This window comes from Leucoraja erinacea, chromosome 4 (assembly GCF_028641065.1).
Source record: "Leucoraja erinacea ecotype New England chromosome 4, Leri_hhj_1, whole genome shotgun sequence".
Classification (NCBI taxonomy): Eukaryota; Metazoa; Chordata; class Chondrichthyes; order Rajiformes; family Rajidae; genus Leucoraja; species Leucoraja erinaceus.
The window spans coordinates 81,185,146-81,200,946 of NC_073380.1; the positions used below are offsets into that span (position 1 = coordinate 81,185,146).

Genomic DNA, 15,801 nt, shown 5'->3' on the forward strand with positions numbered 1-15,801 from the left:
GCCCTCATCGATCTTTTTGGTCACGTCTTCAAAAAACTCAATCAGATTTGTGAGATACTACCCCCACGTACAAAACCATGCTGACTATCCCTAATCAGCCCTTGCACGTCCAAATGCCTTATAATCTATCCCTCAGGTTGAAAATGTAGAGGCTTTTATTACCAACCCCTGCGTTCCCTCTTATTGAAAGTCATCAAGCTACAACCAAGACAAACGTCCCAAATTCTCTCGGAACCTGGTCGATTTATTTAGGTGCAACGTAAAAGAACAATAAGGGAGTGTATCAGCTTTGTTTTCCCATTCTGGATTAGCCGATGGCCAGCACATTGGAAGGTGCCGAGACGAGCAAACTCTTAATGTAGGGAATGTCTGGTGTAACTTTGCAAAATGATGCTCTGTTTCCAGCATTTTGTTTTTACTTCAGACTTCCAGCACTTAAGGTTTATTTATTCACTGATATCTGTGCCGGGGTTAAAGGGATCGGCTCTGAGATGTTGCAAGGAGTTTGTTTGTGCGGCCACTGGCCATGAAATATAAATATTATAACCTTAATCCGTTTACTTCTTGCCCTTCCCGAGAGAGTGTTTTGCGTTCGGTTTAGTCAATTGCAATTGAATCCCATTTATCAATTTGTAGAAAAGGATCGTTATATCACTATACTCGCTTCACAATAGGCCAATGTCAAATAAGTTAAAGTAATATATGTTAAGGGATGGTTGGAACAATAATGTCTGAAGTTAAATATAAATCATTTCAAATAAAACATTTTCGATTCCATGTGTAAAGTGCCGAAGTAACTGACTCAACGGGTCTACCTGGCCCACTGAGTTACTCCAGCACTTTGTGTTTTGCTCCATTCCCAACTGTTGCATTTCCCTGGGTTTCAATTTAAAGGTTGCTTCGGCATTGATGTGTTTTTAGCAATTTTGACCATGTCTGCAAACCAACCGGGGCCAGAGAGATTTATTGGAGCGGGGATAGCTATTATTTTGGAAAACTCGCGATAAATTGGAATTAATGGTCATGGGGAATGTTCTTCTTCTTCTCATCGAGTCCACATTGCAAGATTAGAAATTGTACAGCCACAGCTGAACACACCTCTCGGCATCTGCTGCCATTGCGTCTTGCGCTTTTTATGCTTCTTGTGCGTGGTGGTGGAAAGTTTGGTGGAAACAGGGCCGTGACCTGAACGCTCTTTCCTTGACCCCTAGAATTTACTGGTCAAGTTTTGATACTTGTCTGACGAAACAAAGAACTGCAGATGCTGGTTTACAGCACACAAAAGAAGCAAAATGCTGGAGCAACTCAGCGGATCAGGCAGCATCTCTGGAGAGCATGGATAGGTGGCGTTTCGAGTTGGGACCATTCTTTAGTGGTGAGAAGTTCTCCAGAGATGCTGTGTGACCCACTGATTTACTCCAGCACTTGTGGCTTTTTTTCTACTCTTGCCCCGCGCCTCGGTATTTCCATGCAGTCCTGGACCCGGGTGTTCAAATATTTGATTGTTAAAAGGCTAGTTTTCAGGCAAGCGAACACAATGTGATCGTAATTTAACACAAATTGGCGGCAGTTATCTGAAGCAGTTCAGAAAATGTTTACTGGTATCCGCTGGACTTTAGAAGAGTGAGCGAAGACTTGATTGAAATATACAAGAAACCGAGGAACCATAACCGGGTGGATGTAAAGAGTTTTTTCTCTCTTGGGAAAATCTAGAACTAGGTGGCCCCGGTTAAAAAATGGCTTGTCGCACATTAAGTCAGAGATGAGAGGATTTGTATTTCTCTCGAGGTGGCGGTGGAAGCATAGATTTTGAATAATTTCAGGTCGAGTTAGATAGACTATTTATGAGCAGGCGAGTGAAAGGTTGCCGGTGGTGGTGTTGGGTGGCGGAGATTATAGTCAGAATAACCATGCTCCGCATTTATCTGTGGTAACAGAGAGCTACATTATGGGAAGTGTGTCGGTGTGGTGAATCTTTATGCCGTGGGCCTCTATTATCAGAGACGTGTCTACCTGCTGATTACCTAGTCTGTTTTCATGGGTATATCCTACAAGTTAGCTGCTAATTCCCAATGTAATAATTGGTGCTTCCTGTATTTTATTTGTTTTATTTCGGAAATAAACAACTCACCGGTCACAGAGCAACGCATTAAAAAATGCTAAAGTAAATCTTACTAACTCGTTTATTGTTCGATTTCTAGAATGATACATTTTTTCAAAGGCGTTGAAATGTTAGCAAAAAGGATTCAGCAATAAAAGTGATTTGATGAACAACTAACCGGCACCCCCACAACAGTCTATCTGGCATTAGATTAACGCTGCTCGTTCTCTGTATTTTGCTCTGTAATCACCTGGTTATAAGCTTCAACACGCGGCCTTCATTAGCCTCTTACAAGCCAACACATATTTTGCAACAGGATGTACAATCTCTTTGTACGCAACGAGGACATAGACTGAAGCTTACAATGAAATGGAAGACATTTATCAAAATGTACAATGTACAAAATGTACAAAATACGAGTTACAATGGCTTCTTCGTGCCCCAGTATTCCATCTTGTAAAGTATGCACGAGATGATGCCGCAGTATAACACACTCTTCATCAACAGAATGGTATATGTCAATGTCGCGACCTGCAGTGAGCTCGCCGATATTCCTAGGTGAAATTGGAAAATGTAAAAATCGTTAGCTTCCGGTTTATTAGCAGAAATTATGATTCTAAGTATTTACAGATATATTTTGGTGTTTTTCGAAGCGAATGCGCAGATAACGCCACTGTAAAAATAAGCTTAGCCAAAGCGTGGGCAAATGTCTCCAGCAATGTCACCTTCCCATGATCACTGACTCAATTTGGCATATTTTCTATTCAAGATAGATGTAATGTTGAAATGAATGTAATGTTTACCTGCTTTGCTGGTACAAGAGGCGAAAGCATGCTCGAAATTAATGTCACCATACATATTCAATGATGGTGTTGAGTTTTCTGAATATGGACGTATTATGTACAGCAAATAAACAGGAACGTATACCCAACTAGTTCATGCTCGTGTTCGTGTTGCTTTTTTTAAATTACAATTTCGTGGACGTCTTAAAATAGAAATGTCCTTTAATGATACATGTCTACATGTATGTAATGGTTTGTCTGCCATCCTTTCCCCAACGTTTAACATGCGCAGGTATAATTCACGTGAGCCAACAGACTCCCAATTCATTATTTAATAACTTATTTCTTAAATGTGTTCATTTTCTTATGTGATTTCTTCTCGTGTTATTTCAACCAATTTACATTTTTGTAAGTACGTGGGCACAGCGATGTTAAAAATATTGTTCTACTTTGATGTTTTCTTGGGTGAGTGTATCAAGATGTGCCCCTTATGGTCATTCGAATTTCACTGTACCTTAATTGATACATGTGACAATAAACTGACCTTGACACCTTGAAGATGTGCCCCTTATTGACAGTGATCGACGGGGTGATGGCTTGTTTCTGTGACCCAATGACTATATCTACAGTGTCTTGGTAGCTTCGGTCGTTCTTATGTGTCTGCAAACTTCTTTATTTGTTTTACATTTCTGGTTAACTTAATGTTGGCGTTTCTAATTGCCTTTTCAATTGACCCTCTCTCCATATTTGCTCATCTATTTCTATTCCTTTTCATCGTCCTCGCTCTTGTACGTGCACGGAATATAACTATTTCCTTCAGTTTTCATTTTCTTCATTTCTTCAACAAGTACTGGATAGTTTGATCTTGCATTTAACTTGTGTATCTTTCTGTGTTGACTGTTGCCTCAACTGTGTTACACTGCGGATTTATATTTTAAAATGTCAAAATACATTCCAGTTTATTTGTGTCCGTTCCATTCTAATGCTGATTTTCTGGGCAACCTGTTACAATAAGTGGGTCTTTCTTTCATTTCTGTCCACAAATGGATATTGCTGGATACCTATCTAAGCCGCTTCAATTGACAGTGGGGGTCAGCCGATTGGAGACATTTGCCCTCACCTTGCTCTTTCTAAGGACATTACATGAACCGCCCCGTCCCGTCACAAGGTAAAGATAGAGTTGATTATTTCCCTGTGCTGGTAATCGGCAGATTTATTAAGCTGTAGTGTCACCATTTGAGAGGCTACGATATTTGACCAGACCAGGAGCCGCATAATACGCGGACCATGGTTTGATTTAAAACAGGATTTACCTTCTTCCGTGTTCTCCTGATTTTCCTGGACGATCGGCGGGCAGGTGGGACCCACTGACTTACCAGCAATGGCGCCAGCTAAATGGTTTAAAGAAATACAGAAACATTCATTAGAAATATCGACAAATTCAGAGGATTTTCGCATTTACGCTTTAAAGTTAAAACGAATTATATTTAAAACCCGTCCCCGCAGAAATGGGCTTTTCGAATTCATATAGATATTCATATACAAGGAATTTACCTTGGTGGTTCCCCCGCAAGTGACAACATGACATACAGTGACAGTTAGGAATGACATATAAAACATTACACATTAATAATAAAACATTATCGATGAAACATGTGAATTAAATAAAATACAGAGCAAACGGAGGCTGCTGATTTTTGGTTATTGAGTAGAGCTACTACTCGTGGAAAAAAAACTGTTTTTTTATGTGTGGCTGTGGCAGCTTTGACTCCGGAGTCGCCTGCAAGAGGGAAGTGATTCAAAGAGTTTGTGGCCAGGGCAAGAGGGGTCAGCGACGATCTTATCCGCTCGCCTCCTGACCCTTGCAGTGTACAGTTTGTCAATGGTGGGAAGGTTGCAGCCAATAACCTTATCAGCTGATCGGAGTTTTCGGCCGACCGAGTCCCCGCCGACCAACGATCACATTATCCTATACACCAGGGGAAATGTACATGTTTTTACCGAAGCCAATTAACCAAGAAACCTGGACGTCTTTGGAGTGTGAGAGGAAACCGGAGCACCCGGAGAAAACCCACAAGGAGAACGTACAAACTCGGTGCAGACAACTCCCCTAGTCAGGATCGAACCCGCGTTTGTGGCGCTCTAAGGCAGCAATTCCACCACCTGCCGCCCTAATTGTGAGACGGTTTTGTGTTTCCTCTTTCCCCCCGGCCATTCTGCCGTTGTTACTATTGGGAGAACTGCGAAATTAAATGACTCTCCAGTGAAAGGTTGCCATATTTCCGCTCTGAATTTCACTTGTGAGGGTATTTCTCGGTGCATTTGTAACACTAGACCGAATCCTAGATCTGGATCTAAATTCACATATATAGCATGAAACAGGAAAGTACATCTGTTGTCGGCGATATCAGATGCGACGTAGTTACAAAAAAAAGAGTATTATTGTTAGATGGTATTGGTATATATTTATATAGAAAGTAATTGTCGTGGTTATATAAAATTAGAAATAAAAGAGTGTAACCCCACCAGAATTATGTTGTGAGTATTGGGTTACAAGGCCTTGTAAGCAGACGTTACAAGGCCTTCTACGCCCGAACCTCCAGACTCAGGAACAGCTTCATTCCCAGAGCTATAGCGGCTCTGAACCGGGCCTGCTGAGTGCCCCCCATCCTCCCTGGACCGTCTCCCTCGGATGGCCACGTCGCACAGACACATCTGCACTTTAGTCTGTTGAACTGTTTTGACTGTTTTACTGTTCTTTTTACAAACCATGTTTCTCGGGGTATCTAAATCCAAATTGTATTAGTTATTTATGTTATGACGTCGGATGGAAACTGCATACCAAATCTCGTTGCACTTATGTGCAATGACAATAAAATGTATTATTATTATTATTATTATTATTATTATTATCATTATTATTATTATTATTATTATTATTATGACCGACGCACGGTACGAATGGGAAAGAGGGTCGGAGGGAAAGGAGCGAGTCTGGCGGGAAACTTCATTCCGTTGATCCAGCGTGAGCATTATTTGGGGAGCAGCTATGTATTGTTATTATCGCTGCTTATTGGGGGGGGGGGGGGGGGGGGGGGGATGGGGGGGGGTGGGGGTAAAGGGCTGCACTTGGAAGTGGCTGGTCTAAGATTTAAATTTGGGAGAGCTGGGGAATTAAGTGGATTTGCAAGTATTCTGCCACATTGGCGGCGGCGCGGAGGATAGTACCGTATTTGGAATGCCTTGTAATCGATAATTCTGCGACGTCGATTTCATGTTTCGCGTGGCAAGAAATTGTTTCCGACTCCCATTGTAGCTTGGTGACAACGAGTCGGCTAATCAGCGAATAAGTGTTTGTCCCCATTTTCGTCACCGAATCCGTCTCGACTTTCGCCACCGAATCCGTCTCGACTTTCGCCACCTGCTCCTTGGCACCGATTTTCCACTCGACCTTGATCACCTCGGGGAAGAAGTCGGTAATCAGGCAGACCGCAACGGACTTGCTATTGGCTTTCAGCTCAGTGGCGGACGGCGGGAAAAGACGGATTTTCGGAGCTCTGGGTGGTACATCTGAATGTAAAATATAAATGTGATTAGAAATTCCAATATTCGCACTGAAAATCAGCGGCTGCAGATTGGAGAAAACAGTTAGAAATTTAACACCGACAAATCTGAGGGGATTCACTTTGCAAAGAATAAACATAATGAGATTATTTAAAATTATAGCAATGTTCAGATTAAACAGGCAAGTGCTTCCAATTCTGGGAGCGCAGGAGATTGGGCGGATTTAAAGGGCTGTGGAAAGGGATTTAACACCTGAATGTCCTTGTCCTCAAAGTCATACAGTGGACTTGTGAGTACCGCGAATTTGACCGCCTTTAGATATCTATGCTAATCCGATTTGCCAGCACTTGGCGCGCATTTTCAATGCTCACCTAATAACTTCCCTGACAACGAGAGGCCCTGTCGCCACGAACCCTTCTCGGGCTGTGCATTCCAGATTTCAACCACCATTTGAGTGACACCTTTTCCTTCATATCGCCTTCAACACTTTATTATTAATAAATGCACTCCTATTGTGGGCACTGGTTTACCTACGCGGCCAATGTACCACCACATTTTGTGTACGTCAAACAGGCCCCGTATCATCTGTCTCAACTCCCAGTGGAATGAACCCAGCCTCTCCATTTTCCTCTCGTAACTCAACTGTTTCGTCCCAAGCTACACCTCTACTGCATCCTTCATGAGCAATCGTGTTTTTCCCATGCGCGGCGACCGAAATATGCACAAATATTCCAGCGGTGTCTTAACTAGTCTTTTATATGCACGTATCATTATCTCTCTGCTTTTATATTCTATACCCCGGCTGATGAAGGCAACTTGTCTTCCTAACTACAAATAACCCGCGTTGCTGGTTATAGGGGCCCCTAGACATGTGCACGGCCACCCTACGATTCCTCAATACATTCACTGGTCCCATCAATCGTTGGCTTTGTCCTAGCCTTAATAGTCCCAGAATATATTATTTCATTTTTGATCCAGTATTAAATTACATTAGCCATTCCTTTGCACATCTGATGAATGGTGGCTGTCGTTGTATAACAGTAGAATAATCCTCACCATTCAGAACACTATCGACCTTGGTGTCGGCAGCTAACTCGCTATTCATATCCACCAAAAAAACAAAGGTCCAGGCACTAATCACAGGCTTCCAATTTGAAAAATACCGTTCCATTACCGCCCCTTCAGTCCAAATTCCCGTATTTCCCTGGATCCCAGGGGAGGCATTTCTCCACATCTTTACTGTCTGGCATTTTCAATTTAGAACTAGTGCCATTGCAGTTCACAGAAGCTATAACTCGGTCGAATTAACGGTTTACTATCTTGGGTAGCAGCAAATCTGGACTTTCCACTAAAAGAAATGAATCAATTTCTGAACCGGGCGAACTACTCAGCTGGTAATCCCGATACAACCTCTGCCTGAAGACCGGGTCCTGTTTTTTTTTTCCTTTCCTCTCAACCATCTCTCTGGGGTTTGCAACCCCAGACTTCAAACTGACAACCTGGTCAAATTATACCCGGGGCTACCTTGTGTACAAGCGGCTACGGAACATAAAGAGCACTTTTGGCGATCACAAGGATTCGCAAGACATTCGACATCCGCAATTCACCAGTTGTTCGCCGTCAAAGAGCCCAGTTAGTCTCACTGAAACCCAATTTTGTAAAGTCGGTTAAATCTTCTGCCATTTTCAATGCAAATTAATAACGAACTTCGACAGCGGTTATGTTTGAAGCTGGTGTTAAATCGTTCGGGGTGTGATCTCTACAACAGGTGTTGGATCTGAAGACGTGCGGAAGGCCACCGCTGCCAAAAGCTGAACTCTACCTCGCTATCCCGGCCACTTAGCACCAACCAGTAGCATGCCCTTCCAACGACAGGGCCGTTATCAAAAACCCAGCCTCACCGTGTGATTCAGCGGCCAGAAATACTATCCAAGCAGCAGCCACACAACCAGCTTTAGCATATTCTGAATCAATAAACTACAGATTACTATAACAACCTGCAACAAGTTGTGACGTTCCATAACCGGTTGATTCTTGATGGTGCACAGACTGCTTTGTGAGATTAAAATACAAAACGGCGGGATAGAGAAACAGAGTTAACTTTTTAATTCGAAGAAGCATCCTCAATTTGTAACATTAACTCTATTTCTCTTTCCACAGTTACTGTTTGACTTTCTGAATGCTACTGAATTTTCTATTTTAATTTCCTACATCGTATTTTTAATGTTTATGGCGGAGATGCTCGCGGGTCACTCCCGTTCAGCTGTTCTCGAGCAGAGTCTGATGAAGGGCCCCGACCCGAAACGTCACCTATCCCTTTTCTTCATAGATACTGCCTGACCCGCTGAGTTACTCCAACACTTTGTGTCTATCTTCTCGAGCAAATCTGGCTTCGTACAAGATTCACAATAAATGATAGGGGCACGCCGCAGGGATACCTCTCAGTAGCACCGAATGCTTAAAATCTCATGACAGGTGCCGCTAAATACCCAGTGAGGAGATTAAAATTGGTGTCAGTCAGTCTGGTCCAAGTCACTTTCCGCCCCCAAACCATTGCATCAATATAGCACCCGGGAACCGATGTACAAGCCTGCGGATGGGGGCACGGAGTTTTCTCTTGTGGAAAGCGAGCACACAACCCCTTGCTGCAAGCCCTCCCGCACTCTCTGTTCTTCATGCCCCCTCCACGTACCCTTTGCTGCCACCCCCCCCCCCCCCCCCCCCCAACTCTCTCCCACCCTCCCTCCAACCTTTCCCGACAGTTCTTGAAGAGTTGCAGTCTACCCCTGCTCCTGGATGCCCCCCACCCCAGACCTACCTGTGACGATAAGCCGAGTCCCGCTGCCGAATATTTTCCTCCATGTACCAGATGTGGCACGGTGTTCAGTGCATGTACAATAACCTCCCGGCCCCGAATCTGCACCGAGCGAACCTCCCTCCCCTCTCCCAAACCTTTCGCCCAACAATCCTCGCTAGTAATCCGGTTTATCTCGTGTGTCCCAGGGGGTTCGGTCATGTCCAAAAACTCACCTGTGACGATGAGTTTGGTTCCAGTGCCAAATATCTTTCTATAGCTATTAGAGGTCGCACGGTGTTACACCGTCTGTCAAGAACATCGCGCCCCAACACAGGCACCGGCCCCGGCACCTGTCGGTCACTAACTGAACTGAGATAGACACTAAAAGCTGGAGTAACTCAGCGGGACAGGCAGTATATCTGGAGAGAAGGAATTGATGACGTTTCGGGTCGAGACCTTTCAAGGGTCTATCAATGTGTCTATCAAAGTCTTTCAATGTGTCTATCTTCGGGTCAAACCAGCATCTGCCATTCCTTCTTACACGCCAAGTGAACTAGTTCATCTCGGTAAATCCCCGTACCTGGGTCAGCCAGATTCAAGCAATCTTCTGTAAAATACCCACGTCCTAAGTGAGAGTTGGGTGATCCGATGATTTCCTGATTGGATGGAAATTCCCACGCTGCAATCTGCAGCAACACGTAGCTCGTAACTCGACCCGTTAACCCTCGGTCTCATGGGCAAGTCCAGAAAAATTGAACAAAGATTCGGAGCCGGACAAAGAGTGTGGGGCATCGACAGCGGTCTCCTCGTTGTCTTGGTCGTGGTGGGAAAGAGCTTTGAACAGCACCGTATGCCCTCCTGGTCTAAACAATCCATCGAGCACTCATTGATTCTAAATCCCACATCGATCCCATTTGTTCGACTCACATTCCCACCAACTCCCTCCAGATTCTCTCATTCACCTCACAGTCGGAGCAATGTCTGCAGTGGGCTATCACCCTACCAACCCGCACGTCTTTGCGATGTGGGAGAAAAGCGGAGCACCCGTCAGAAATCTCGCGGTCACAGGGAGAACGTGACAACTCCACGCAGTCAGCACTGGAGATCGGGTTCATTGGAATATGGAGGCAGCAGCTCTATAACCTTACGTGAAACTCCACGCAAACATTATCTGAACGAGCAGCAATGGCCGTTCCTCATCAATAGCTATCCTTGAAACACGTGACAAATAAAGAATGAATGGTCCTCACCATGATCCAGGCTGCGGGTTCTACATCACAATGATGACTACATTTTCACAAGTGCTTAGTAAAATGTTCAAGAGAGGGTCGGGATGCAGGTTGAATCACGTGTACCTGCTACAGCCAGTTTGATTCCAAATCCGAAACACCATGGTTGTCCATCGCTCACACACCACAACATTAAATCAGCTCATAATAACTGGTCGCTCATTGTTTAACCTCACAATCTCACATCCCCAGAATATAGCGGAATGACCTTGGACCTGACACAGTAATTCCAGAGTTGCCCAAGCAGAGAATCAGAAGAGTCTGTCAGGCGATCACACCTATGCCTGCTAGTTCTAATTCAGTCCAGTTCTGTTTAGTGTATTGTCACGTGTGCCGTTGTACAGTGAAACGTTCCTGTTATGTGCTATCCAGCCAGTAAAAACACAATACATGATTACAATCGAGCCATATTTACAAGTTTTACAGTGCAATTGCAATGCCGTTCAAGGGAACGATGTTTAGTGCAAGGTAAGGCCAGCAAAGTCCCAACGTCCGAGGGGCATCAAAGAGGTACAGAGTAGTCCAGCACTGCTCTCTGCTTGTGGTAGGATGATTCATTTGCCTGATAACAACTGGCAAGAAATTGTCCCTGAATCTGGAGATGTGCGTTTACGCACTTCCATATACTTTGCCTGATGGAAGAAGAGGTAGTGGGAGAAGAGGTAGTGGCCAGGGTGCGGCTCGTCCTTGATTATGCTGCTGGCCTTGCCGAGGCAGTGTGAGGTTTAAATGGAGTAAGTAGAAGGGAGGTTGGCTTATGGGTTGTCCTGGGCTACGTCCACAATTCGCTGCATTTATTGTGGTCTTGGATGGAGCATTGCTTCAAAGAGGCGTCCAATTAAATTTTCTAATTCCAATTAAGAGGCATCCAATTAAATTTTCTAATTCAAATTAAGAAGCTTCCATCATTGATCGGACGCCCAAAGGTTCAGTTGCACTGGGTGCACAATATACACTGTATGCCGATATGGGAAGCCACACTGAGGCAGGACGATGAGCAGAACGTGGGACTGATTTTAATTTATTGTAACCAGATAATCATTGAAGAGTGGCTGCCATTTAGTCCATTTGTTAAAGCACACCCAATTATTCCCATGCCCAGTTCTGTCCTTGATGCCTTGCCTATTATCTCCCTTGAATGGCTACCACGACACCGTACTTATTTTTGAGCTCTACCCATTTGGTGACGTGGCTGAGCCTTTCGTTATATTGTCCCTGGGTACCACTGTTGCATACTCTCTGATTAGAAAGGCAATTCCTCCCATTCAATCATGTCTAAAACATTGAAACTACAGAACGTTGAGCAGGTAGTCCTATCCCTCTCGTAACCAAGTCTCCATAGTGGCCACAACTTCATAGTCCCATGCACTGATCCCAGCTCATTTGCTACACCTATAATAAGCCTTTATTGAAGTAATCAAGGTGTGCCCATTGGTTTCACTAGGTTGACTTGTGGGTCCTGAAGACTTTCCCACGGACAGGCCAGTTAATTAATGCTAAATAAGGAAGGTGAGTTGGTATTTTTGAAAATTCTGCATTCTTCTGCCTTTTTATTGCATTCCATTCACCCTACTAAGTCCACCCAGGTACCTGCAAAGCAATCCCACCAGTCCCATTTTCCTCCTCCTTATTCCCCTGTACTGTGCAATGTATTCTCTATCAAATACCCTAAATGACCCAATTTTGTTTCTTTTGCTATATAATGCATACAAATAGCCAATTAGCCTACCAGTGTGTCCTCAGGATGTACAGGGAAACCAGAGCACATGGGAAACACATTTTGACAACATGCAAGTTTGACACAGACTGGTCAGAATCAGACCCAGGCACCTGGAGCTGTGATGCAGTACTGCTCACTACTGTGCCACCTCTCTTTACACTTTCCCTCAATTCACTTGATCACTTCCCCTCCGCTGCTCCCAAACGTGCTGTTCTATTTGGCACAAAGAGCTCATTGACATCCTGGGAGCTCTGAGAATATACTTGGAGTGCTTTCTTTGGCCTCCTGGTAGTCTCTTGGCTTGGTTGAGCAATGCCTGAAGGCTTTGTGTCTCAATGCAAGGAGCATTCGTAATAAGGTGGATGACTTGAATGTGCAGATAGCTATTAATGACTATGATATAGTTGGGATCACGGAGACATGGCTCCAGGGTGACCAAGGCTGGGAGCTGAACATCCAGGGATATTCAATATTCAGGAGGGATAGACAGAAAGGAAAAGGAGGTGGGGTAGCGTTACTGATTAGAAAGGGGATTAATGCAATGGAAAGGAAGGACATTAGTTTGGAGGATGTGGTATCGGTATGGGTAGAGCTGCAAAACACTAAGGGGCAGAAAACGCTGGTGGGTGTTGTGTACAGGCCACCTAACAGTAGTAGTGAAGTTGGAGATGGTATCAAACAGGAAATTAGAAATGCGTGCGACAAAGGCAAAACAGTTATAATGGGTGACATCAATCTACATATAGATTGGGTGAATCAAATTGGCAGGGGTGCTGAGGAAGAGGATTTCTTGGAATGTATGCGGGATAGTTATCTAAATCAACATGTAGAGGAGCCAACGAGAGAGCAGGCTATTTTAGACTGGGTATTGAGTAATGAGGAAGGGTTAGTTAGCAATCTTGTTGTACGTGCCCCCTTGGGCAAGAGTGACCATAATATGGTTGAGTTCTTCATTAGGATGGAGAGTGACATTGTTAATTCAGAAACAATGGTTCTGAACTTAAAGAAAGGTAACTTTGAGGGTATGAGACATGAATTGGCCAAGATTGACTGGCAATTAATTCTAAAAGGGTTGACGGTGGATATGCAATGGAAGACATTTAAAGGCTGCATGGATGAACTACAAAAATTGTTCATACCAGTTTGGCAAAAGAATAAATCAGGGAAGGTAGTACATCCATGGATAACAAGGGAAATCAGGGATAGTATCAAAGCGAAGGATGATGCGTACAAATTAGCCAGAAAAAGCAGCATACCGGAGGACTGGGAGAAATTCAAAGACAGGCAGAGGAGGACAAAGGGCTTAATTAGGAAAGGGAAAATAGATTATGAAAGAAAACTGGCAGGGAACATAAAAACTGACTGCAAATGTTTTTATAGATATATGAAAAGAAAGAGATTAGTTAAAACAAATGTAGGTCCCTTGCAGTCAGAAACAGGTGAGTTGATCATGGGGAACAAGGATATGGTGGACCAATTGAATAACTACTTTGGTTCCGTCTTCACTAAGGAAGACATAAATAATTTGCCGGAAATAGCAGGGGACCGCGGGTCAAAGGAGTTGGAGGAATTGAGTGAAATCCAGGTTAGCCGGGAAGTGGTGTTGGGTAAATTGAATGGATTAAAGGCCGATAAATCCCCAGGGCCAGATAGGCTGCATCCCAGAGTACTTAAGGAAGTAGCTCCAGAAATAGTGGATGCATTAGTAATAATCTTTCAAAACTCTTTAGATTCTGGAGCAGTTCCTGAAGATTGGCGGGTAGCAAACGTAACCCCACTTTTTAAGAAGGGAGGGAGAGAGAAAATGGGGAATTACAGACCAGTTAGTCTAACATCGGTAGTGGGGAAACTGCTAGAGGCAGTTATTAAAGATGGGATAGCAGCACATTTGGAAAGTGGTGAAATCATTGGACAAAGTCAGCATGGATTTACGAAAGGTAAATCATGTCTGACGAATCTTATAGAATTTTTCGAGGATGTAACTAGTAGCGTGGATAGGGGAGAACCAGTGGATGTGGTGTATCTGGACTTCCAGAAGGCTTTCGACAAGGTCCCACATAAGAGATTAGTATACAAACTTAAAGCACAAGGCATTGGGGGTTCAGTATTGATGTGGATAGAGAACTGGCTGGCAAACAGGAAGCAAAGAGTAGGAGTAAACGGGTTCTTTTCACAATGGCAGGCAGTGACTAGTGGGGTACCGCAAGGCTCAGTGCTGGGACCCCAGCTATTTACAATATATATTAATGATCTGGATGAGGGAATTGAAGGCAATATCTCCAAGTTTGAGGATGACACTAAGCTGGGGGGCAGTGTTAGCTGTGAGGAGGATGCTAGGAGACTGCAAGGTGACTTGGATAGGCTGGGTGAGTGGGCAAATGTTTGGCAGATGCAGTATAATGTGGATAAATGTGAGGTTATCCATTTTGGTGGCAAAAACGGGAAAGCAGACTATTATCTAAATGGTGGCCGATTGGGAAAGGGGGAGATGCAGCGAGACCTGGGTGTCATGGTACACCAGTCATTGAAGGTAGGCATGCAGGTGCAGCAGGCAGTAAAGAAAGCAAATGGTATGTTAGCTTTCATTGCAAAAGGATTTGAGTATAGGAGCAGGGAGGTTCTACTGCAGTTGTACAGGGTCTTGGTGAGACCATACCTGGAGTATTGCGCACAGTTTTGGTCTCCAAATCTGAGGAAGGACATTATTGCCATAGAGGGACTGCAGAGACGGTTCACCAGACTGATTCCTGGGATGTCAGGACTGTCTTATGAAGAAAGACTGGATAGACTTGGTTTATACTCTCTAGAATTTAGGAGATTGAGAGGGGATCTTATAGAAACTTACAAAATTCTTAAGGGGTTGGACAGGCTAGATGCAGGACGATTGTTCCCGATGGTAGGGAAGTCCAGGACAAGGGGTCACAGCTTAAGGATAAGGGGGAAATCCTTTAAAACCGAGATGAGAAGAACTTTTTTCACACAGAGAGTGGTGAATCTCTGGAACTCTCTGCCACAGAGGGTGGTTGAGGCCAGTTCATTAGCTATATTTAAGAGGGAGTTAGTTGTGGCCCTTGTGGCTAAGGGGATCAGGGGGTATGGAGAGAAGGCAGGTACGGGATACCGAGTTGGATGATCAGCCATGATCATATTGAATGGCGGTGCAGGCTCGAAGGGCCGAATGGCCTACTACTGCACCTAATTTCTATGTCTCTATGTTGAGTCTGGAGCAGAATCTCTGCTCTGTAATGAATAAAAATGTGAAATTGTCCAAAAAATCTGGTGAGATTTAGTCTTGGCATGCAGGGTTTCCTACAACATGATTCACAAATGGTGTACAGCAAATAGTAAGGAAAATTAACAATGTTTTGTTTTACTACAAATGCATGGAGTGGTTAGATTGACTTATGGGGAATGATTGCATTGGCTTGGCTGGAGCTTAGATGGTTGAAACGTCAGATCTTCGAGGGTGGTTGTTCCCTCTTATGGGAGAGTCTAGTGCCATGGATCAGTGTTTATTAAGAAATATCATTCAGTTAAGAAGAGGTAAG

At 44.0% G+C, this 15,801-nt stretch overlaps 1 gene segment (V, D, J or C); it reads right to left on the reverse strand.

Moving 5' to 3' along the window:
* Positions 1-2,169: 2,169 nt before the first annotated feature.
* LOC129696598 (T-cell receptor beta-1 chain C region-like) lies at positions 2,170-6,970 on the reverse strand. The segment is given in 4 exon segments: positions 2,170-2,655; positions 4,197-4,274; positions 6,112-6,453; positions 6,819-6,970. Coding segments are annotated over 4 exon segments (633 nt in total).
* Between the last annotated feature and the right edge of the window lie 8,831 nt (positions 6,971-15,801).